At 46.1% G+C, this 17916-nt stretch overlaps 1 protein-coding gene across 2 annotated transcripts in view; it reads right to left on the reverse strand.

Annotated features, from left to right (window-relative positions):
* Positions 1 to 17916, reverse strand: part of Otof (otoferlin) — a 102254-nt gene that overhangs the window by 78341 nt on the left and 5997 nt on the right. For both annotated transcript variants that reach the window (XM_076558788.1, XM_076558787.1), the window contains exon 2: positions 3543 to 3601. In XM_076558788.1, the coding sequence (XP_076414903.1) occupies positions 3543 to 3601 (59 nt within the window). The remainder of the gene's footprint in view (positions 1 to 3542; positions 3602 to 17916) is intronic.

Consider the following 17916-nt stretch of genomic DNA (forward strand, 5'->3'; position numbering starts at 1 on the left):
CCAGCCATGGAGTAAAAAGGAAAGAAAGATATATAGAATAAAGAAAGGTAAAAGCCCAGAGGCAAGTGGTAGACAGGATAATTTAAGTTAGCAAAGCTGGTTAGAAACAAGCCAAGCTAAGGCCAGGCATTCATAAGTAAGAATAAGTCTCCATGTATTTATTCGGGAGCTGGGTGGTGGGCCCCCAATGAGTAAACAACAACAACAACAACAAAAACACAACTCCAGTGGACAAAGTTAAAGAATGGCTGATGTAGACAGTATTAACATGAGAGGTGGAGTGAGGTGGAGAAACCAAAGAGGCCTGAGAAACTATTAAAGTACTCACACTAATGATAAACTACTCTAAGTGATTTCTACAAGTTATCAGTAGGGACTTTGATTTTATAAGGGTAACTGTATAGAAGATTATGAACTTTCACATAAACCTTCTCAAGTCATGATAAGCTGAAAAGAAGCAAACAAAAAAGATGGGAAATAGAAAACAAGATGCTGATGGATATAAACCTGACAGTCATAGCCATGGCAATAAGTGGAAATGGGTAACATCATTGATTTATAAACAGAAACATTGGGACTGGATAAATCAGTGATTAAAAGCACTTGCTGCTCTTGCAGAGAACCTAGGTTCTAGTCCCAGCTCCCATATGGAGGCTCACAACACCTGTAACTACACTTCCAGGGGACCCGATGCTCTTCTGGTCTCTGTGGGCACTTTTACACATGTAACAAGCATACATATATTCAGGCAAACATTTATATACACATATAAAAATATTTAAAAAAACAGAAACACTCAGACGGGTGAAAAATGAGCTCCAAAAGTTTTATCCTAAGAAGATCCATCTAAACTTAAAAACATGGACAGAATGAAAATAAAGAAATTGAAAACAGAGTCTAGAAAAGTAACCTGAGATTTTCGGTATGTGTGAGTGTGTGTGTGGTGTGTGTGAAAAGGAAGTCCACATTGGTTTCAAACTTGTAATCCTCCTGCCTCAGCCTCTCAAATACTAGATTACAGTCATGTCTCACAGATACCTAGGTAGCAACTTTAGTATCCAATAAGATAGACATCAATGCAAAAAACATCATGGGGGACAAGAAGAGAAACCTTATGCTAGCAAAGGAGAAAAAGGACAAGCAGAAGAAGCCATTATATAGCAACTGATAGCACAGCTTCAAAATACAGTAGGCCACAGCTAGCAGAACAGCAGAAAGAAATCAGCAAATCAACGGTTGGACCTTGGACCCAGTTCACAGAGTTGATAGACTGAGAAGCAATGTCATCCCCCTTCCCCTCCCCACCCTCCATCTCTTTCATTCTAGACAGGATCCTATCTGGCTGAGGCTGGCCTTGAACTCGATACGTAGTTGAGAACAACCTGAACTTCTTGATCCTCCTAATCTACCTCTTTGGTGCCACCATGTCTGGTTCACACAGTACTGGGGACCGACCCCAGGGCTTTGTGTATGCTAGGCAAGCACTCTACCAATTGAGTTACATCCCCAGCAGGCATTTTAAACATCTAAAACCAACAGAGATTGACACCCAGGATATACTAAGAAGATCAGTAAGAAAAAACAAAACAAAACCAGACATCGTAACTGGTAAAAAGGCAAGGAATATGATAATTTGCAAAAGAAGGAGCTAAAAGACTAAAGACATTGTCAAGAGACGTTCAGATCCATTAGTAATCAGGGTTCTGCAGAGTAAATAAGAGATCCCTGCTGGACTGTTGAAAACCAGGGGCCTGGGAAATCCTACTGTAGACGTGGATGTGGACACAGGAAGACTCGCTCTCTGTTGTATAGGCTGTGGCTGCACTGGGTCCCTTTAAGTGTATGAAAGCTCCATGAGCCACAGGTTCCTGATTCTGGTGCTCAGCTTGGGGAGACACTCACACAGATGCAGGAGAGGTATGGAGGCTGTTTTCTGTATCTCCGATGCCATGAGCCAGGGACCCTCCCTGGTAGAGAGGGCAGGTGACCAACTCATCCTGGCTTGCCCAGGACCTCCCCATTTTAGCGCTGAAGGTCTGTTTCTCTGGAATCTTCTCCATCCCAGGCTGACTGAGATGGTTGGTCACCCTGCCTTGGCTGTGTCCCAAGCAGCGCTTTGTAACACAGATGGAACTTAGAAACAGTATACGGTGAAAAAATAGAAAAGAAAATATTTAACACATTGTCATTTAAGTAAACAAACATATGCTTACAGCAGTCCAAATCTCGCAAGAAGGTGTAAGACACCAAAAGGTATTCGCTGCCTACGTTAGAATGGATAAAATTTTTAGATCTCATTTTTCACCCATCTGAGTGTTTCTGGTTTTTTAAATATTTTTTATATGTGTATAAATGTTTGCCTGAATATATGTATACTTATCTGCTGTGGGATGGTCTGTATGTTAAATTGCTCTGATTGGTCAATAAAAATAAAACACTGATTGGCCAGTGGCCAGGCAGGAAGTATAGGCGGGACTAACAGAGAGGAGAATTGAGGGAACAAGAAGGTGGAAGCAGACACTGCCAGCCGTCACCATGACAAGCAGCATGTGAAGATGCCAGTAAGCCATGAGCCACGTGGCAAGGTATAGATTTATGGAAATGGATTAATTTAAGCTATAAGAACAGTTAGCAAGAAGCCTGCCACGGGCATACAGTTTGTATGCAATATAAGTCTCTGTGTTTACTTGGTTGGGTCTGAGCGGCTGTGGGACTGGCGGGTGACAGAGATTTGTCCTGACTGTGGGCAAGGCAGGAAAATTCTAGCTACACTTATCACATGTGTACAAGTGTCCACGGAGACCAGAAGAGGGCATCGGGTCCCTTGGAAGTGTAGTTACAGGTGTTGTGAGTCTGAGAAAAAGAATGGAATCCAGGGAGAAAACACACATGTATACCAAAACACACATACATACATACATACCTATATGTATACATACAAAAGACCTAAGTGCGGCCTTACAGGGGCTAATAAGATGATATACCACAAACTGAAGTGAATAGTTTAGACATTCAATGATCCTGAGTCCATAGTTCAAAAGATAAACAAACTTTTGGGGGGAACCACTGTGTGTATGTCTTTGGAGGTTCCCACCCAGGAAGCTCTGAGAACCTTAGGGAGGAGAAGTAAATGCCCTGATGTTCTTAGAGAGGGTGACTCCTGTGTGAGATGGGCGTCCTTGAAGCCCTGTGGCCTGGTTACTCCAAGAATACCCCGAGACACTGAGGAATGACTAGTGGCAACCTCACGGACCCGCGGAGAGGCTTGCACAGAGTTTAGAACTCTGGTGGGCATTTTCTCTACCGGGAGCCAAGGGGCCCAGATCTGGCAACAGCTCTGAAGTTGGATCTGGTTGCTCAGCTGTTACTGTGTGGAGGCCTCCACACCCACCCACCCACCCACCCACCACCACCTCCCAGGAAGTCACTCAGAGGAGGCATGCTGCAAACAAGCCACCCAGGGTTCAGGGCCAGCACATACCCCGAGGGCAGAGAGGAGTGCTTGCTGGAAGGGCCTGGGGACAGGGCCTCAGACATCCTACCTCATCGAAGTCGGCCACATCCTCACAGTTCTCCAGGATCCGGGAGTAGAAAGACTGCCCTGTGGATAGAGGAGAATTTAAAGTCAGAATTGTCTAGACAGTGGGCTGGGGACACACCTCTCTTGAGAGTGTCAGAACAGCATCTGACACTATGACTATACAACTCTCTCCAGAATGAAGGGAGGCCCCACACATAGCCTCTTATCAGACCTTCCCGAGGCAAATGTCATTAACTCAGTTTTATAAATGGGACACTAGAACCCAGGAAGTCCCAGGCTAGTCCGAGTAGAAGAGTGGACCCCAGGGGATCTTTGGTTGTCTTACCACGTACCTGGGGGGCCCCCTTGTTCTTCTGCACTGCCCAGCCCTGCTGCCTCTGTAGAGGCCTGGTTGATGGGGGTAGTGAGCCTCTGCATACTAGCGGGGCTTTTCGGAGTCTATCCCCCTTCTGTGACCACACCCACAACCACCCCAGGATCTCCGGCCCACACAAAACCTGGGCCAAGGTTTAGGGCCCGACTTTCCTTAAGTCAAGAGATGACTGAGGACAGCTCTGGGAAGATTTGCTTAAATGCCCTGTGCAGTCCCAGGTGACTGGTCGTCCAGCTTCTTAGGTGACCTGCTCCTCTGGTGTCCTCATTTGGGTCCTCAAAGCTGCCCAGCCAGAGCAGGCAGGCCATTCCTGGGCAGACTGGCATAATTATGTATAAGTCCGCAGTTAGCCAACAGGACTCTGAGCATGCGTGAGCTCTTTTTCTAAGCAGCACCCCCACACCCTTAATTGGGGTGGTCTATGTACTGCTCCCCTTATTCCCTGAAGAAGTCCTAATAAAAATTTTTTTATTTTTATTTTTTAATCTGAGACCTGGTCTCGCTGCTTAGTTCTGACGGGCCTGGAACTCAATATGTAGACCTCCAGGCTGGTCTTGAACTCACAGAGATCCACCCGCCCCTGCCTCGCGCGCGATTAAAGTCGTGTGCCACCACACCTGGCCTAATGAAGTTTCTCTCAGATGGTTTTACTTTGCATGCCAGTGATTTCTATTGGCACACTGAGCTGGCTCTTGGCACCAACAGCTGGTTGCACTGAAGACCGCGGGTACTGAGAGTCGCCAGTAGCCAGGGCTGGTGGCTCTGAGGGTGGCTAGCGGTTGGAGAACCGCCTCGCAGTGGAGGGCAATGAGGAGCTTCTAGAAGTTGCGAGCTCTGACTACTGAAGAGTCCCAAAGAGTGTGTATGTGTTGGGGGATGTGTATTGAGGGGCAGGATATGGTGTGGTGGGGGATGGAGGGGTGGGATATGGGGGTGGGGGTAGAAACTGACACTGGGAGCTGGGAACTGCTGGTACGGAAAGCACAGAGCTGCCGACAGCTGCCGACGCCATCACTTTGCCTGCTCATGACTTCTGTCTGAATTGAGCAAAAGAACCTTCAACCAACTAGTAACACAACCAGCCAGCTCATTTTTATTTATTTATTTTTTGTTTATTTTCAAGGTGGAGTTTCTCTGTATAGCCCTGGAACTTTCTGTGTAGATAGACCAGGCTGGCCTCGAACTCACAGAGATCCGCCTGCCTCTGCCTCCCAAGTGCTGAAATTAAAGGCGTGCGCCACCACCGCCCAGCAACCAGCCAGCTCTTGGGTGGTGGTTCTCCTGACCCATGGCCAATGGTCTTTCTTTTCTCTATCGTCTCTCTTCCCACTTCTGTGTCCCCTCTTAAAGAGAAGACAGGCTCAGCTGGCTTCTTCCCTGTGCCCTGCGCCTGGCCCCTCCCTTCCTGCCGGCACAGGTCATAGAGGGTTTGGATGAACATGCGTGTCTCAGACCACCCTCCACACCCGACCCTGACATCTACACACCTCACTTGGGGATTGTTGGATGCAGAGGGTGAAATCACCTTTTCAGACCTCTCCAGTCTGGGCCAAGCTTCTGGAAGAATCAAATTAGAGAGTGGGGGCAGGGTAACAGGGGTGGGGGAAGTCACCCCCTAGTTCAAACCCCTTTGAGAAACATTCACTCTTGATGTACAGGGCCATGGCGGTTCTAGATGAGAAGATGAACAATTTCTACAGGATCCCACCCTCAGGGGACCAGAAAAACGGAAGCCACAAGGTTGGGACAGACTTCGGTCAGTGTCATATAAAACATGCCCAAGATACAAGTGTGGATAAGATGTAGAAATGATACAGATAAGGGAGAGCGTATACTGTTGGAGAATGGGATGTGATCCCATGAGAAGGGCTGTCATTTCTATCAGGAAGAAACCAAGTAGATGATGTTAAAAATTATTAGTTATTGCCGGGCGATGGTGGCGCACGCCTTTAATCCCAGCACTTGGGAGGCAGAGGCAGGCGGATCTCTGTGAGTTCGAGGCCAGCCTGGGTTACCAAGTGAATTCCAGGAAAGGCTCAAAGCTACACAGAGAAACCCTGTCTCAAAAAACCAAAAATAAATAAATAAATAAAATAAAAAAATAAAAAAATTATTATTTACAATTAACTTACTATGCTCTGTCAATTCCATACTAAAAAGAAAAAGGTTGCATTATGATAGGAGCTTCTTTCTTCAGCCAAAACAACTCCCCAGTTGTATACACATATTTCTACATCCACATGGAAAGTCTGTAATCATTAAATGGACATCTCTGTGGAGCAAAGAGTACATACTGCAAGCATGTACATGCTTAACGTTTTTACTGCACATTATGTATATTATATATGTTTTTAAAAATTGTTTAGTCTTTTTTTTTTTTTTTGGTTTTATGAGACAGGGTTTCTCTGTGTAGCTTTGCACTTTTCCTGGATCTCGTTCTATAGACCAGGCTGGCCTCAAACTCACAAAGATCTGCCTGCCTCTGCCTCCCGAGTGCTGGGATTAAAGGCGTGTGCCACCACCACCTGGCCAAAAACAACCAGCTTCTCCTTCCTTACTTTTTTTTCCCCCAGAGCTGAGGACCAAACCCAGGGCCTTGCGCTTGCTAGGCAAGCGCTCTACCACTGAGCTAAGTCCCCAACCCCTGTTTAGTCTTTTTATTTGCTCATTTTGTCTGTTTCTTGGAGACAGTCTTTGATATGTAGCCCAGGCTAGTCTTTAACTCTCAAGATTTGACTTAGTCTTCCAAGTACTGGGATGCTAGGCTTGTGCCATCTCATTTGGTTTCATACGTGTGTGTGTGTGTGTGTGTGTGTGTGTGTGTGTGCGTGCGTGTGTGTGTGTGTGTGTGTGTGTGTGTGTGTGTGTGTGTGTGTGTGGTACAAGAGCTCAAACAAGGGCCTTATATATACTAAACACTCTGTCTCTGATGTGTATCCCTCACTATGTATATATATGATTTTTTTTCTTACAGATCATACTTTTGTAATCAAAGGGGAAATAAGTCTAAATCCTCACCAACTTAAACCAGGGGTCTATCTCTTGGAAGACTTTTCCCAACTTGAACTCAGTCCTTTCTGGGGTTAGTGTGAGTTGTCACTGGTGGCCATGGCTGGGCGGCCAGGTGATTTGGTATTAGGCAAACATGCTCTTCTCCCAGGAGATCTGAAGACCCTGTCAGGGATGATGCAGGTGAGCATAGAGGCCTGGCCAGGCTTGTTCCCTTTAGGAACTGACTCAGATTTTCTGGGTCTCCGTGGCCTCGTCTGTTGTTTTTGAAACAGTCTCACATTTGTAGCCCAGCCTGGCTTTGAACTCTCAGCTGTCCTCCAGGTGCGAGCCACCCTGCCTGGCCAGCTCAGCCATTCAATTCTGTTTAATAAGAGATTTCTGGGGCCTGAATCGTTTTTATGACAGGAGGTAGAGCTGGCCCATGACCAGGAAACTAGGAATTCGATGTTGGGTTCACAGAAACAAGTAAGTGGGTGTGCAACTGTGTGTGTGTGTGTGTGTGTGTGTGTGTGTGTGTGTGTGTGTGGCAGGTACACATAGAAATGGTTGCCTGGTTGCATCTGAGATAATGACGACGATGCTATAAAGCAGAGGAGTCATCTACATAGAAAATGGATGGGAAATAGATGAGATGGGAAAGAGTCTTTAGCACTAGCCAGGGACAAAACAAAAGGAGAAAAATGGGAAAGCAAACGCTCCACCATGCATTTGAAGGCAGCCAGCAGAGGCGGAGGACATGTGAGCGGGATGCGTGAGCGATGACACCCGAGCTTTGTGCCTCTGTTAATTTTTCCCTCAGGCCACACACACAATATAACTCGAGAATCAGGTGAGCGCTGGTGTGCATTGGGCTTCCCCAAGGACCCACAGCTCTGAATAATCAAAGGCCTTTTCATCGTTTAAGGTCTTAATGAGCCTTGGCTATGGCTAGGCTCAGGGGTCTCCAGGAATGAAAAGCTGGGGAACTCAGCTGTGGGAGGACAGGTGGGGGTCCTGGAAGGTGGTGGTGGGTTTGAATCGCATAAAGCACTCCTCTGTTGTTTCCCACAGCCCTGGGGAGGGGATGCAAACTACAGTGAAATTAGTCACCGTAGACTCAGCTCAGCTCAGCTCTACCTGGAGATGAACTAAAAACCTCAATGTCTTGGGCACTGGAGAGGAAGCTGGGAAGAACAGTCTAAATGGGGGAGCTGAACTCTCTCTCTCTCCTTCCGTATACAAGTAACATATTCCTACAAACATAAATATTTGCTTGAACAGATCATGCAGAAACAGTGGAAAGGGCAATGTATTAAGAAAACAAAGCGCGCCGGCACACTTTGGAAGAGCCACATTTGGGGAGGATTGAGGAGCAGTCCTGTCTTCTCTGGGGAGAGCCAGAGACTCTTTACCATTCCGGCTTATCACTGAGGACTGACTGGGAAGCTCATCCTGCTGAAGCTCATTTCCACTTACAATCCACTTCATCCACCACCCGTCTTAGATAGTGACATTTCAGCTTCCTTTTAAATGGCCTCGGACAAAACCATTAAAAGTCGTAATACCCAATCCCCTTTCTCGCCACGGGGATGATGGAGAATAAAGCTGGAAAGAAAATCACCTCTTCCTTGCGTGGAGAGGGGTCAGGTGAGAAGGAGGTTAGATGGAAAATTGAACCGCACCCTCCCCTCTGAGGGCTGAGCCGTTCGGTTTGAAATGAACGCCTCCCCAGCCAGTCAGTGCAGAGCTGAGCTCAGAGTGTCGTGGGTACCCCACCATCTGATAGTCCCATCACGACTCGGAGGGCTCAGGATCTTAATAGAATGAGAACCTTTATGTCATTTGCCATTTAAAAACACCCACCCGGCAGCCCGCTTCCTATATGCAGGTGAGCCGTGTGCGTGTATTATGTGCAGGGTGACACGTCCTAGCTTCTCATGGGACGTGATTGCACAGCGCAAAAGACGCCCCCTGCACAGACTAAGTTCTCTTTTCCAGTTGGCCCTGCCAGAGACACAGACCTTTGCGAAGACGGGGCAGGCACTGAGGGGCTGCCTCGGCTTCGCAAAGTTCTTCCATTTCCACAGGCAGCAAGGGGTCTTGGCTTCCCAGGCCTGTGTCAGCCCTACCATTCAGCCCTCACAGAGGGAAGTTGAACGGAGATAATTAGCATCTGGATGCTGCCTTTAAGAGCTTATTAGGAGCTACAGGGAGAGACGTGTCAGCCTGGGAGACGCTTTTATGTAAGGTAGAATTAGACTGCTGGGCTTGAAGCGGGAGCACAGAAGAGGAGGAAATGAGCCTTCGCCTAGCGGGTCAAGGCGAGAGTCACCCAGGCATGAACGCAGACACCAGAAGAATAACAGAGTCCAGATTCTCCAGAGGTCCTGGGCACTGAGCTGGGAATTCCGGGAGAGAATGTATGCAAATTTTCAAAGAATGCCCGAGCTGAGGGAGGGGTCCGGGTGGAACTGGGAGTGTGGCGCACTGAATCCTGATGCTGATGGGAGAGAGGAGAGGTCTGTCCTCAGAAAGCAGAAAGGTTGGGTAGCCATTGTTTGCTCCACGTGAGCCGAGACAGAACATACCACTCTTGGCCTCTCGGCCCTGTCCTAATTCTTCCCTTGCCCTTACTTAAAGCCAGCAAATCACCGCGCATTCCCTGAGAAGGGTCCAGCGAGTTCCTCCAGACCCCTTCCCGTGCCCTGATGCTGTGGGCTTCCTCGGCCACCCCATAGGAGTTCTCTGAGCAGGCCCTGATGCTCAATCTCTCCACTTCAGGCCAGCCTGCTTCCTTGCAAGGCCAGCTACCCCCCCACAAGCACCGGGAAGCAGGTACCACTGCTCTGAGTGCAAGGGAGAGGCCAGACATTGGCAGGGGTGGGTGTGGGTGCTGCCCCTCAGGGCTTAGAGCCCTGGAGCTGGTGGTCCTACCCATGGGGTCTCCGAATCATCACCCGTAACCTGGGAATAGTCATGCTGGACCAGGTTGATGTCTTAGGACCTTGGGACAGTCAGCAAGAGGTTGCTTTGAAGCAAGCCTGGGCCTAAAATCAAGTCTCCATGAGCGCAGGGCCATTGTGTGGACAGTTCCAAGTTTTTGTTTATGATTACTGTGTATGAAAGCATGGCGGAGGTGGGGGGCGGGTGAGCCCCGTGAGTACATGTGGAGGTCAGAAGACACCTTTGTGGAGTGAGTTCTCTCCCCTAGGGTTCTGGGAAGCAATCTCACATCTCCAGGCTTTCAGCAGAAGGCCTTCATCTGCTGAGCCGTCTCTCTGGTCCTGAGTTTGGTAGATGATTTGGCTCCTGGGCCAGGCTCTACCTACCGGTTGTTAGTGCGTGCTCCCCCACCAAATTCCTTCTCTTTGCCTTAGTCTCCTCATCCATGAAATGGGGAGAGGGGGGTGTTTAGAACAACATGTGCACAGACTTTATTACTACGCATAATACAGCCACCATTCCGTGGAACGGTCCTTTGCTTTAGGCCTTTAAGTTATAGGCTAAATATAAAAATTGTCTCCTCTACTATGAATCACATTTATAGTGTAATTTTAGCAGCATATAATTAGAAACAATTTTTCACTCACCTGTAATATTATTCAAGTTTTAGGTATTTTAAGTGTGATTATGACTCTTTTTTTAACTAGGTAAAATTTACATTTACAGATCTTAAGGGTATATTTTAATGAGTCTTAATAAATGCACATACTTGTTTAATTACCACACAGTCAAGATACAGAACATTTTCAGTTCTTCAATATATTCCCCGGACCCCTTCCCAGTTAATTTCTACCTGCCGCAGTCAGCCCCTAATGGCTGCTCCAATTTCTATCATCAAAGATTGCTTTTATCCCATCTTAATCTTTTAATTTTTATTTCATATTATGGATGAGTGTTTGACCTGCATGTATGTGTGCCACATGCATGCCTGATGCCCTTGGGGATCAAAGGATAATACCACATCCCCTGGAGCTGGAGTTAGAGATGGGTGTGATCCACCATGTGGGTGCTGGGGACCAAACCCAGGTCCTCTGCAAGAGCAACAAGCACTCTTAACCACTGAGCCGTCTGTGGAATATGACTCTAACTGTGTGCAGGTGTGTTACATTTGGCTCTGCTGCCTTTGTTAATGATGTAAAGATGTGTGACTTTTGTTTATGCTGCATATGTTTAACTATGTAAAGATGTGTTGCATCTGTTCCACCTGGCCTGCCTAAGGCACCTGATTGCTCTAATGAAGAGCTGAACGGCCAATAGCTAGGCAGAGAAAGAATGGGTGGGGCTGGCCAGGCAGAGAGAATAAATTGGAGGAGAAATCTAGGCTCAAAAAGAAAAGGAAAAATGAGAGAAGGAGAGGAGGACCATGCCCAGGGCAAGATGCCAGCTAGACACAGAGAAGCAGTGAAAGATAAACAGAAGGAAATAAAAGTAATAAGCCCCAGGGCAAAAGGTAGATGAGAAACAAGTTAATTTATGTTAAAAGAGCTAGCCAGAAATGTGCCTAAGCTAGGCTGAGCATTCAAAACTAATAATAAGTCTCTGTGTATGATTTGGGAGCTGGTTGGAGGCCTAAAAGGAAAAGCTTGGTACACATCTTAAACATCATTTATATGGTATCTTATAGAAGGTACTTTTGTGTATATGTGTGTGTGTGCCTGTGTACATGTTCATGTGTGTGCATGCAGGTGCATGTGTGCACATGTTCATGTGAAGGTGCATGTATGCACATGTTCATGTGCGTGCAGGTGCATGCATGCATGTAAAAGTCAGAAGACATCTTTGTTCCTCAAATGCCATTCATTGGGACTTGACAAGTAGGCTCCTCTGGCTGTCCTGGAACCCCAGGACCGGCCGTCTTTGCCCGCCAGCACTGGAATTCTAAGTACATGCCTGGTGGGCTCTAGGGATTAAAGCCAGGCTCTTGTGCTTACAGGGCAAGTGCTTTACCAACTGAGCTAGTGCAGCCCCCAAGGGTGCTGTGTGTGTGTGTGTGTGTGTGTGTGTGTGTGTGTGTGTGTCAATGTTAATGGTTCTCTTAGTCACGTCTTTCTGATTCATTCATATTATTGCAGTATAGCTGTTCTCAGTGTCTGAGGGGCCTGAACCCAACTCCCCATGGAAGTCTAAACCTGTGGGTGTCTAAACCTAGAGCCCCTTGTACAAAATCTTGTAACATTTGCATTTAATCCACACACATCTTCCCATATACTTCAAACCATCGCTAGACTACATAGAATACCCACTCATGCAAATGCTTACCAATGTAAATAGTGTTTTACTTAGGAAATCCTGACCAGAGAAAAGTGCATGTTCGATACAGATGCATTTCCCCCTCACTACTTCCAATCCTCACTTACAGATCTCATCCATATGGCGGGTCTAGCTATTCCTTTTCACTGTAATATTCTGTTGCATGGCTATAACTCAATGTGTTCAGCTGTTCTGCTCATAGACTTTTAGGTTGCTTCTGATACTGTGTTATTGTGCTAGCTGTCTTTGTTTTGTCAACTGAAGTTACCTGGGGAAAGGGATCCTCAACTGAAGAATTGCCTCCATCAAATTTGCCCAAGGGAATGGCTGTGGGACAGCATTTTCTTGATGGACAATTGTTACGGGAGAGTCCAGCTCACTGTGGATGGTGCCATCCCTGGGTTGGTGATCCTGGTGTGTATAAGAAAGCAGGCAGAGCAAGTCATGAAGAGCAAGCCAGGAAGCAGCATCCTCCATGGCCTCTGCTTCAGTTCCTGCCTCCAGGTTCCTGCCTTGACTTCCTCAATGATGGACTACAGAGGGTAAGTCAAAGGAGCCCTTCCCTTCGCCTGCTGCTGTCAGCCAGTGTTTTTGTTGTTTTTTGTTTTGTTTTGTGTTTTTCGAGACAGGGTTTCTCTGGTAGCTTTGAGCCTTTCCTGGATCTCGCTCTGTAGACCAGGCTGGCCTCGAACTCACAGAGATCCGCCTGCCTCTGCCTCCCGAGTGCTGGGATTAAAGGTGTGCACCACACCGCCCGGCGGTCAGTGTTTTATCACAGCAACAGAAGGCAAACTGGAACAGTTGTTATGAGTAAATCTGCTGTGAATTTAAAAAAACAAAACTCCTCGTGTGGGCATGCAATTTCGCTTTTCTTGTGGAAATGCATAAGAGCAGGGTTGCAGGCACAGTGGACAGATATCTGTGTAAGTTTATCAGAAACAGCCAAGGAGTTTCCAAAGTGATGGCTCTATTTCACAAACCAATCAGCAATGTAACAAATGCAGCTGTTTTGCAGTCCATAAATATCTGCTGACTGTGAGACTTTTACTTTCCTAGTTATTGTAGTGCCCGTGAAGCTGTATCTCTTGTAACTCTGATGCTCGTCTCGTTAATGATGCTGATCACATTTATGGTTTTGGGCTTTATTCTATGAGACATCTGCTCAAGTCTGATTGCTTTAGAAAGTTTGCTCATTTGTCTTTTTGCTGTTGATTTGCCTCGATGTGAATATTTTCATCTTGTGTGTGCCTTGCCTTCCTGTATTCTTAAATATATTTTGTGATAAATAGGAATTTTTAATTATTAGAAAATCTAATTCATGCCCATGGTGGTGGCACACACCTTTAAACTTGGGGGGTGGGGGCAGAGGCCGATGGATCTCTGTGAGTTCAAGGCCAGCCTGGTCTACAGAGTGAAATCCAGGACAGCCAGGGCTACACAGAGAAACCCTGTCTCGTAAAACCAAAGGAAAAAGAAAAAAGAAAAAAAGAAAAGGAAAAAACAAGAAAGAAAACCTAATTCATTAGTTTGGGGAGGTTTATATTTTACAATGTGGATTTTTTTTTTTAATTTCCTTTAAGAAATTTTTGTGTAATCCAAAATAGAACAAACACAGTTAAAATTTCTTCTAGAAGTTTATAGTTTTTGTTGTTTAGCTTTATTTTCAACTTTAGTGTGTGTGTGGGGGGGTGTATGCACGTACTTGTGAGCATGTGCAGAGGCCAGAGAAGAGCGTAGTGTGTCCCTCCAATGCCCCCCCCATCACTTTTCATGTCACTCCTTTGAAGCAGGGTCTCTCAATGAACCTAGAATTCCTATCTTTTTGTTTTTCTCTAGATTGACAGCCAGCAAGTTCCGACAGTCTTCCTGTCTCTGCTCCTCCCTGTTCTGGCCTTACAGGTGCTTGTGCGACCACATTCATCTTATCACACAGGTGGGGGCATCTGAACCCTGGTCCCCATGTTTACACATCCAGCACTCAACTTCTGAACCATCCCTCAGTTCCCCTATCCCCTTTTGTGAAACAGGGTCTCACTCGCTGTGTAGACCAGGCGGGCCTCAAACACACAGAGATCCTCCTGCCTCTGCCTCCCGAGTGCTGGGACTAAAGGTGTGCACCACCATACCCAGCTTTCCAGCCCCTTTTAATATTTAGCTTTAGTGACCCATCTTCAGTTCATCTTTGTGGGTGAAATGATGTAGGAGCTTGAAGTTTATTTTTACCCGAATAGGGATCTAGCTCTTTGAGGTACCTGATACCCTGACTTCAAATTAATTGTCTGCCCGCTTGCAGACCCTATATTCTACCCCACTGTTCATTCTCAGGCTGGTCCACAGACTCAGTTCCTGTGACTTTATAGGCTTTTACTCAAATAGTGAGATTCCCAAACTTCTCTGTTTTCAAGGTGGTTTTGGCTACTCTAGATCCTCTGCATGGCCACACAATTTTAACAGCCTGTCTACAAAACACCTGTTGTGGCTCCTGCTAGGACTGTGCTTACTCTATACAGCAATTTATGGGGCCCTGGTGCCTTGACCAGTATGAACTTTCCTCCCACAGACATATTTTTTCTCTGTATTTGGTGTTCTTTCATTTCTCTTGTTTCATTTTTCACATCAAGGTCTTTGACTAAACTTGTTTCTGAATATCTTACATTACATTACATTTTATGCAATTATAAATGTAATAACTTTTAAATTTCTTCATTTCAGCTGGTTGTTTCTATAGAAACATTTGTGTGTATCAATCCCATACCTTGAAAAGTTGCTAGTTTCCACTCATTGTGGTAGTTTTCACATAGGTTCCTTGGAATTTTCCACACACACATGCTAGTAAAGTTTCCTGTGAAACAAGGCAATTTCACATCTTTCCTAACCTACAGAAGTTTTGTTTTTCTTGTCTTATTGCATTGGCTAGAGCACCACTTTGTAAGGAACAGAGTGGTGATGGAAGACCACTTTGCCTTGCCCGTGACCTTCATGTTCAGGGTTTGTGGAGTAAGTGTGGTGTTAGCTGGATAGTTTTGGGGGTGGTTCTTTATCTGATTGAAGAACTTTCTCTATTCTTGCTTTGCTGAGAATTCTCATTGTGAGTGGGTATTAGAATTTTTGTCAGATGACTTTATGTGACGGTGGGTAGAACCGTGGCAACTTTTCTCATTTATTCCACTTACATGGTGAAATGCTTTAATCTTGTAATTTTAAAGAGGACTTTGCTTTCCTAGGATAAAACTCATTTGTCATGATGCACTATCCTTCTATATTACTGTTCTGTTGGCTAATATTTTAAGGGGTTTTATGTTTGTACTTATGGGAGCCATTATGGGGACACACACACACACACACACACACACACACACACACACACACACACACCGGAGGATTGGTGGCTTCCTCAGTTGCTTTCTACTTCAAGGATTTAGGCTCTATTCCTAAACCTGAGCTTGCTGATCCCATTCAGCTACCCTGCTGACTTTCCATGGGGATTCCCTGTTTCTACTTCCTGAGCGTTGAGATCACAGGTGGTATCCATGACTGCCTGGCTTTTCTGTGAACGCTGGGGATTTGAACTCTAGCCCTCACACTTGGGTATCCTTCGCTGAGTCACTTCTCCAGCCCCTTCTCTACCTCTGCAAAATTAGAACTTGTGGAGAGGAGGCAAGGATCAAACCGGAGCTTCGTGCATGCTAGGCAGATGCTCCACCACTGAGTGATAGCCCCACCCATCCTTGTTTCCTAATTGCTAATTTGTGCTCTTTTATGACCACAGACAGAAGGCTACTATTTAATTCTCAAATATCTGGGGCTTTAAAAGATATCCTATTGCTATTGATTTTATAATTAATTTCATTATGGCCAAAGAACATACTTTGGCTGTGTCCAACCTGAGGCCCATGGGCCGTCTGTGTTCCACTGTAGTTATGAATACAGCCCGACACATTTGTAGATGACAATATCCCACTGTCAAAAAGTTAGAATTCCCTGTGAGTATGCAGGATGCCAGTCTTTCTCATTTCCCCCCTACTAAGTGTGAATGTATGGTGTGTGTGTGTGTGTGTGTGTGTGTGTGTGTGTGTGTGTGTGTGTGTGTTTACACATGCCACGGCACACATGTGGAAGTCAGAGGACAACATTAAGGAGTCGGTTCTCTCCTTCTACCTCTGTGTTGAGGGTTCGGTGGACCAAACTCAGGCTGCCAAGCTTACAGACCCAGAAGTCAGTCTTGTGAAATGTAGTGACCCCTGAGTCCCTCAGCATACGGCCTGTCGTAACGAACATGCCAGACATACTTCAGACAAATGTGCGGTCTTCAGTTTTGAGGCTTAATACCTCAGAAAACCCTGTTAGCGGGACGTTGGCCGAGGGTTCTGTATGTCAGACCTTCCATCTCTGTAATGATTTTGTCTGCTTGTTGGTAATTTTCTCTGGAAACCACCCATTGTTTCTTCTACAGAGAGCTCTTCGCTTTTTTATGGATAGGTGATGGCACAGTATGACAAAGAAATTCAACTCAAAATAACCCCCCACCCCACCCCACCCAAGCATACTCCTCAATCTCCTTAAATAGTGTCCTCTCTGGAAACTGGCTGTTCACAGAGACAGGCCTGAGAGACTGGAGACTCCCTGCGTCTCCAGCTCTCAGCTAAGCAAAGGCCCCCTCAGCCACTAATTCTTACTGCTCATTCTTACTCAAGTATCATTTTATCACCCATTTGTTTCTCCTTCCTCACCCTGACAACACTAAGAGACTCAGGGTTCATCTGAGAGGCAGGGATAGCACGGGGATCTTAAGCTGTATTTGAACTTATTGACCCCGATTTCTCTAACTTGGCTCAATCTTTCTCCCAGGTGCTGACATCACCGATTCCCACTTTTCATGGAGGCAAACGAGGAGGAGGAAGTGTTGCCTTGGAGCCTGGGACATAGGGTTAGCAGATGCTGGGTGCTGGGTTCTCCCAATCCAGAGATGGATGGAGGAGTTTGTGACCCCAGCGATCTACAAGCTGGGCAGAGAACTCCTTCTGTGCCCGAGCTGGGAATACAATGAGGCATGATGGGAGAATGGCTGCTTTTATATTCTCAAGTGGAGCAGAAATATTGTTACAAGCACAAGGCTGATTTTATTCTCAACTTTCACATAAAAAAAGGGGGGCTGGAGAGATGGCTCAGTGGTTAAGATCACTAGCTGCTGCTCTTCCAGAGGACCTGAGTTCAACACTCACATGGTAGCTTACAATCATCGAGTTCTATGAGATCTGAAACCCTCTTTTGGCCTCAGTGGGTACTATGTACACACGTGGTACACAGACTTACACACAAACAAAATACCCATACACAAACGCACACACACCAAAAAAATTAAATTTTGGCCGGGCGTTGGTGGCGCACGCCTTTAATCCCAGCACTCGGGAGGCAGAGCCAGGCGGATCTCTGTGAGTTCGAGGCCAGCCTGGGCTACCAAGTGAGCTCCAGGAAAGGCGCAAAGCTACACAGAGAAACCCTGTCTCGAAAAAAACAAAAAAAAAAAAAATTAAATTTTGTTTTAAAAAGCAAACGAATGAAAACTAAGAAAACTTCTAAAATAGAAAGCCCCTGGGATCTGTCAGGCAGAAAGTAGTTAATGGGTTGAGAGTATCACAGGATATTCTTAGACTTTTCTGGAACTGTGAAACACAGATCCCTGTGAGCACTGCATGTTCCTGAGGGCAATATGGCTATCTTCTCTTGTATAGTATGTGACACACCTCCTTGCTATAGT

Source organism: Peromyscus maniculatus, chromosome 22 (genome assembly GCF_049852395.1).
Source record: "Peromyscus maniculatus bairdii isolate BWxNUB_F1_BW_parent chromosome 22, HU_Pman_BW_mat_3.1, whole genome shotgun sequence".
Lineage (NCBI taxonomy): Eukaryota > Metazoa > Chordata > Mammalia > Rodentia > Cricetidae > Peromyscus > Peromyscus maniculatus.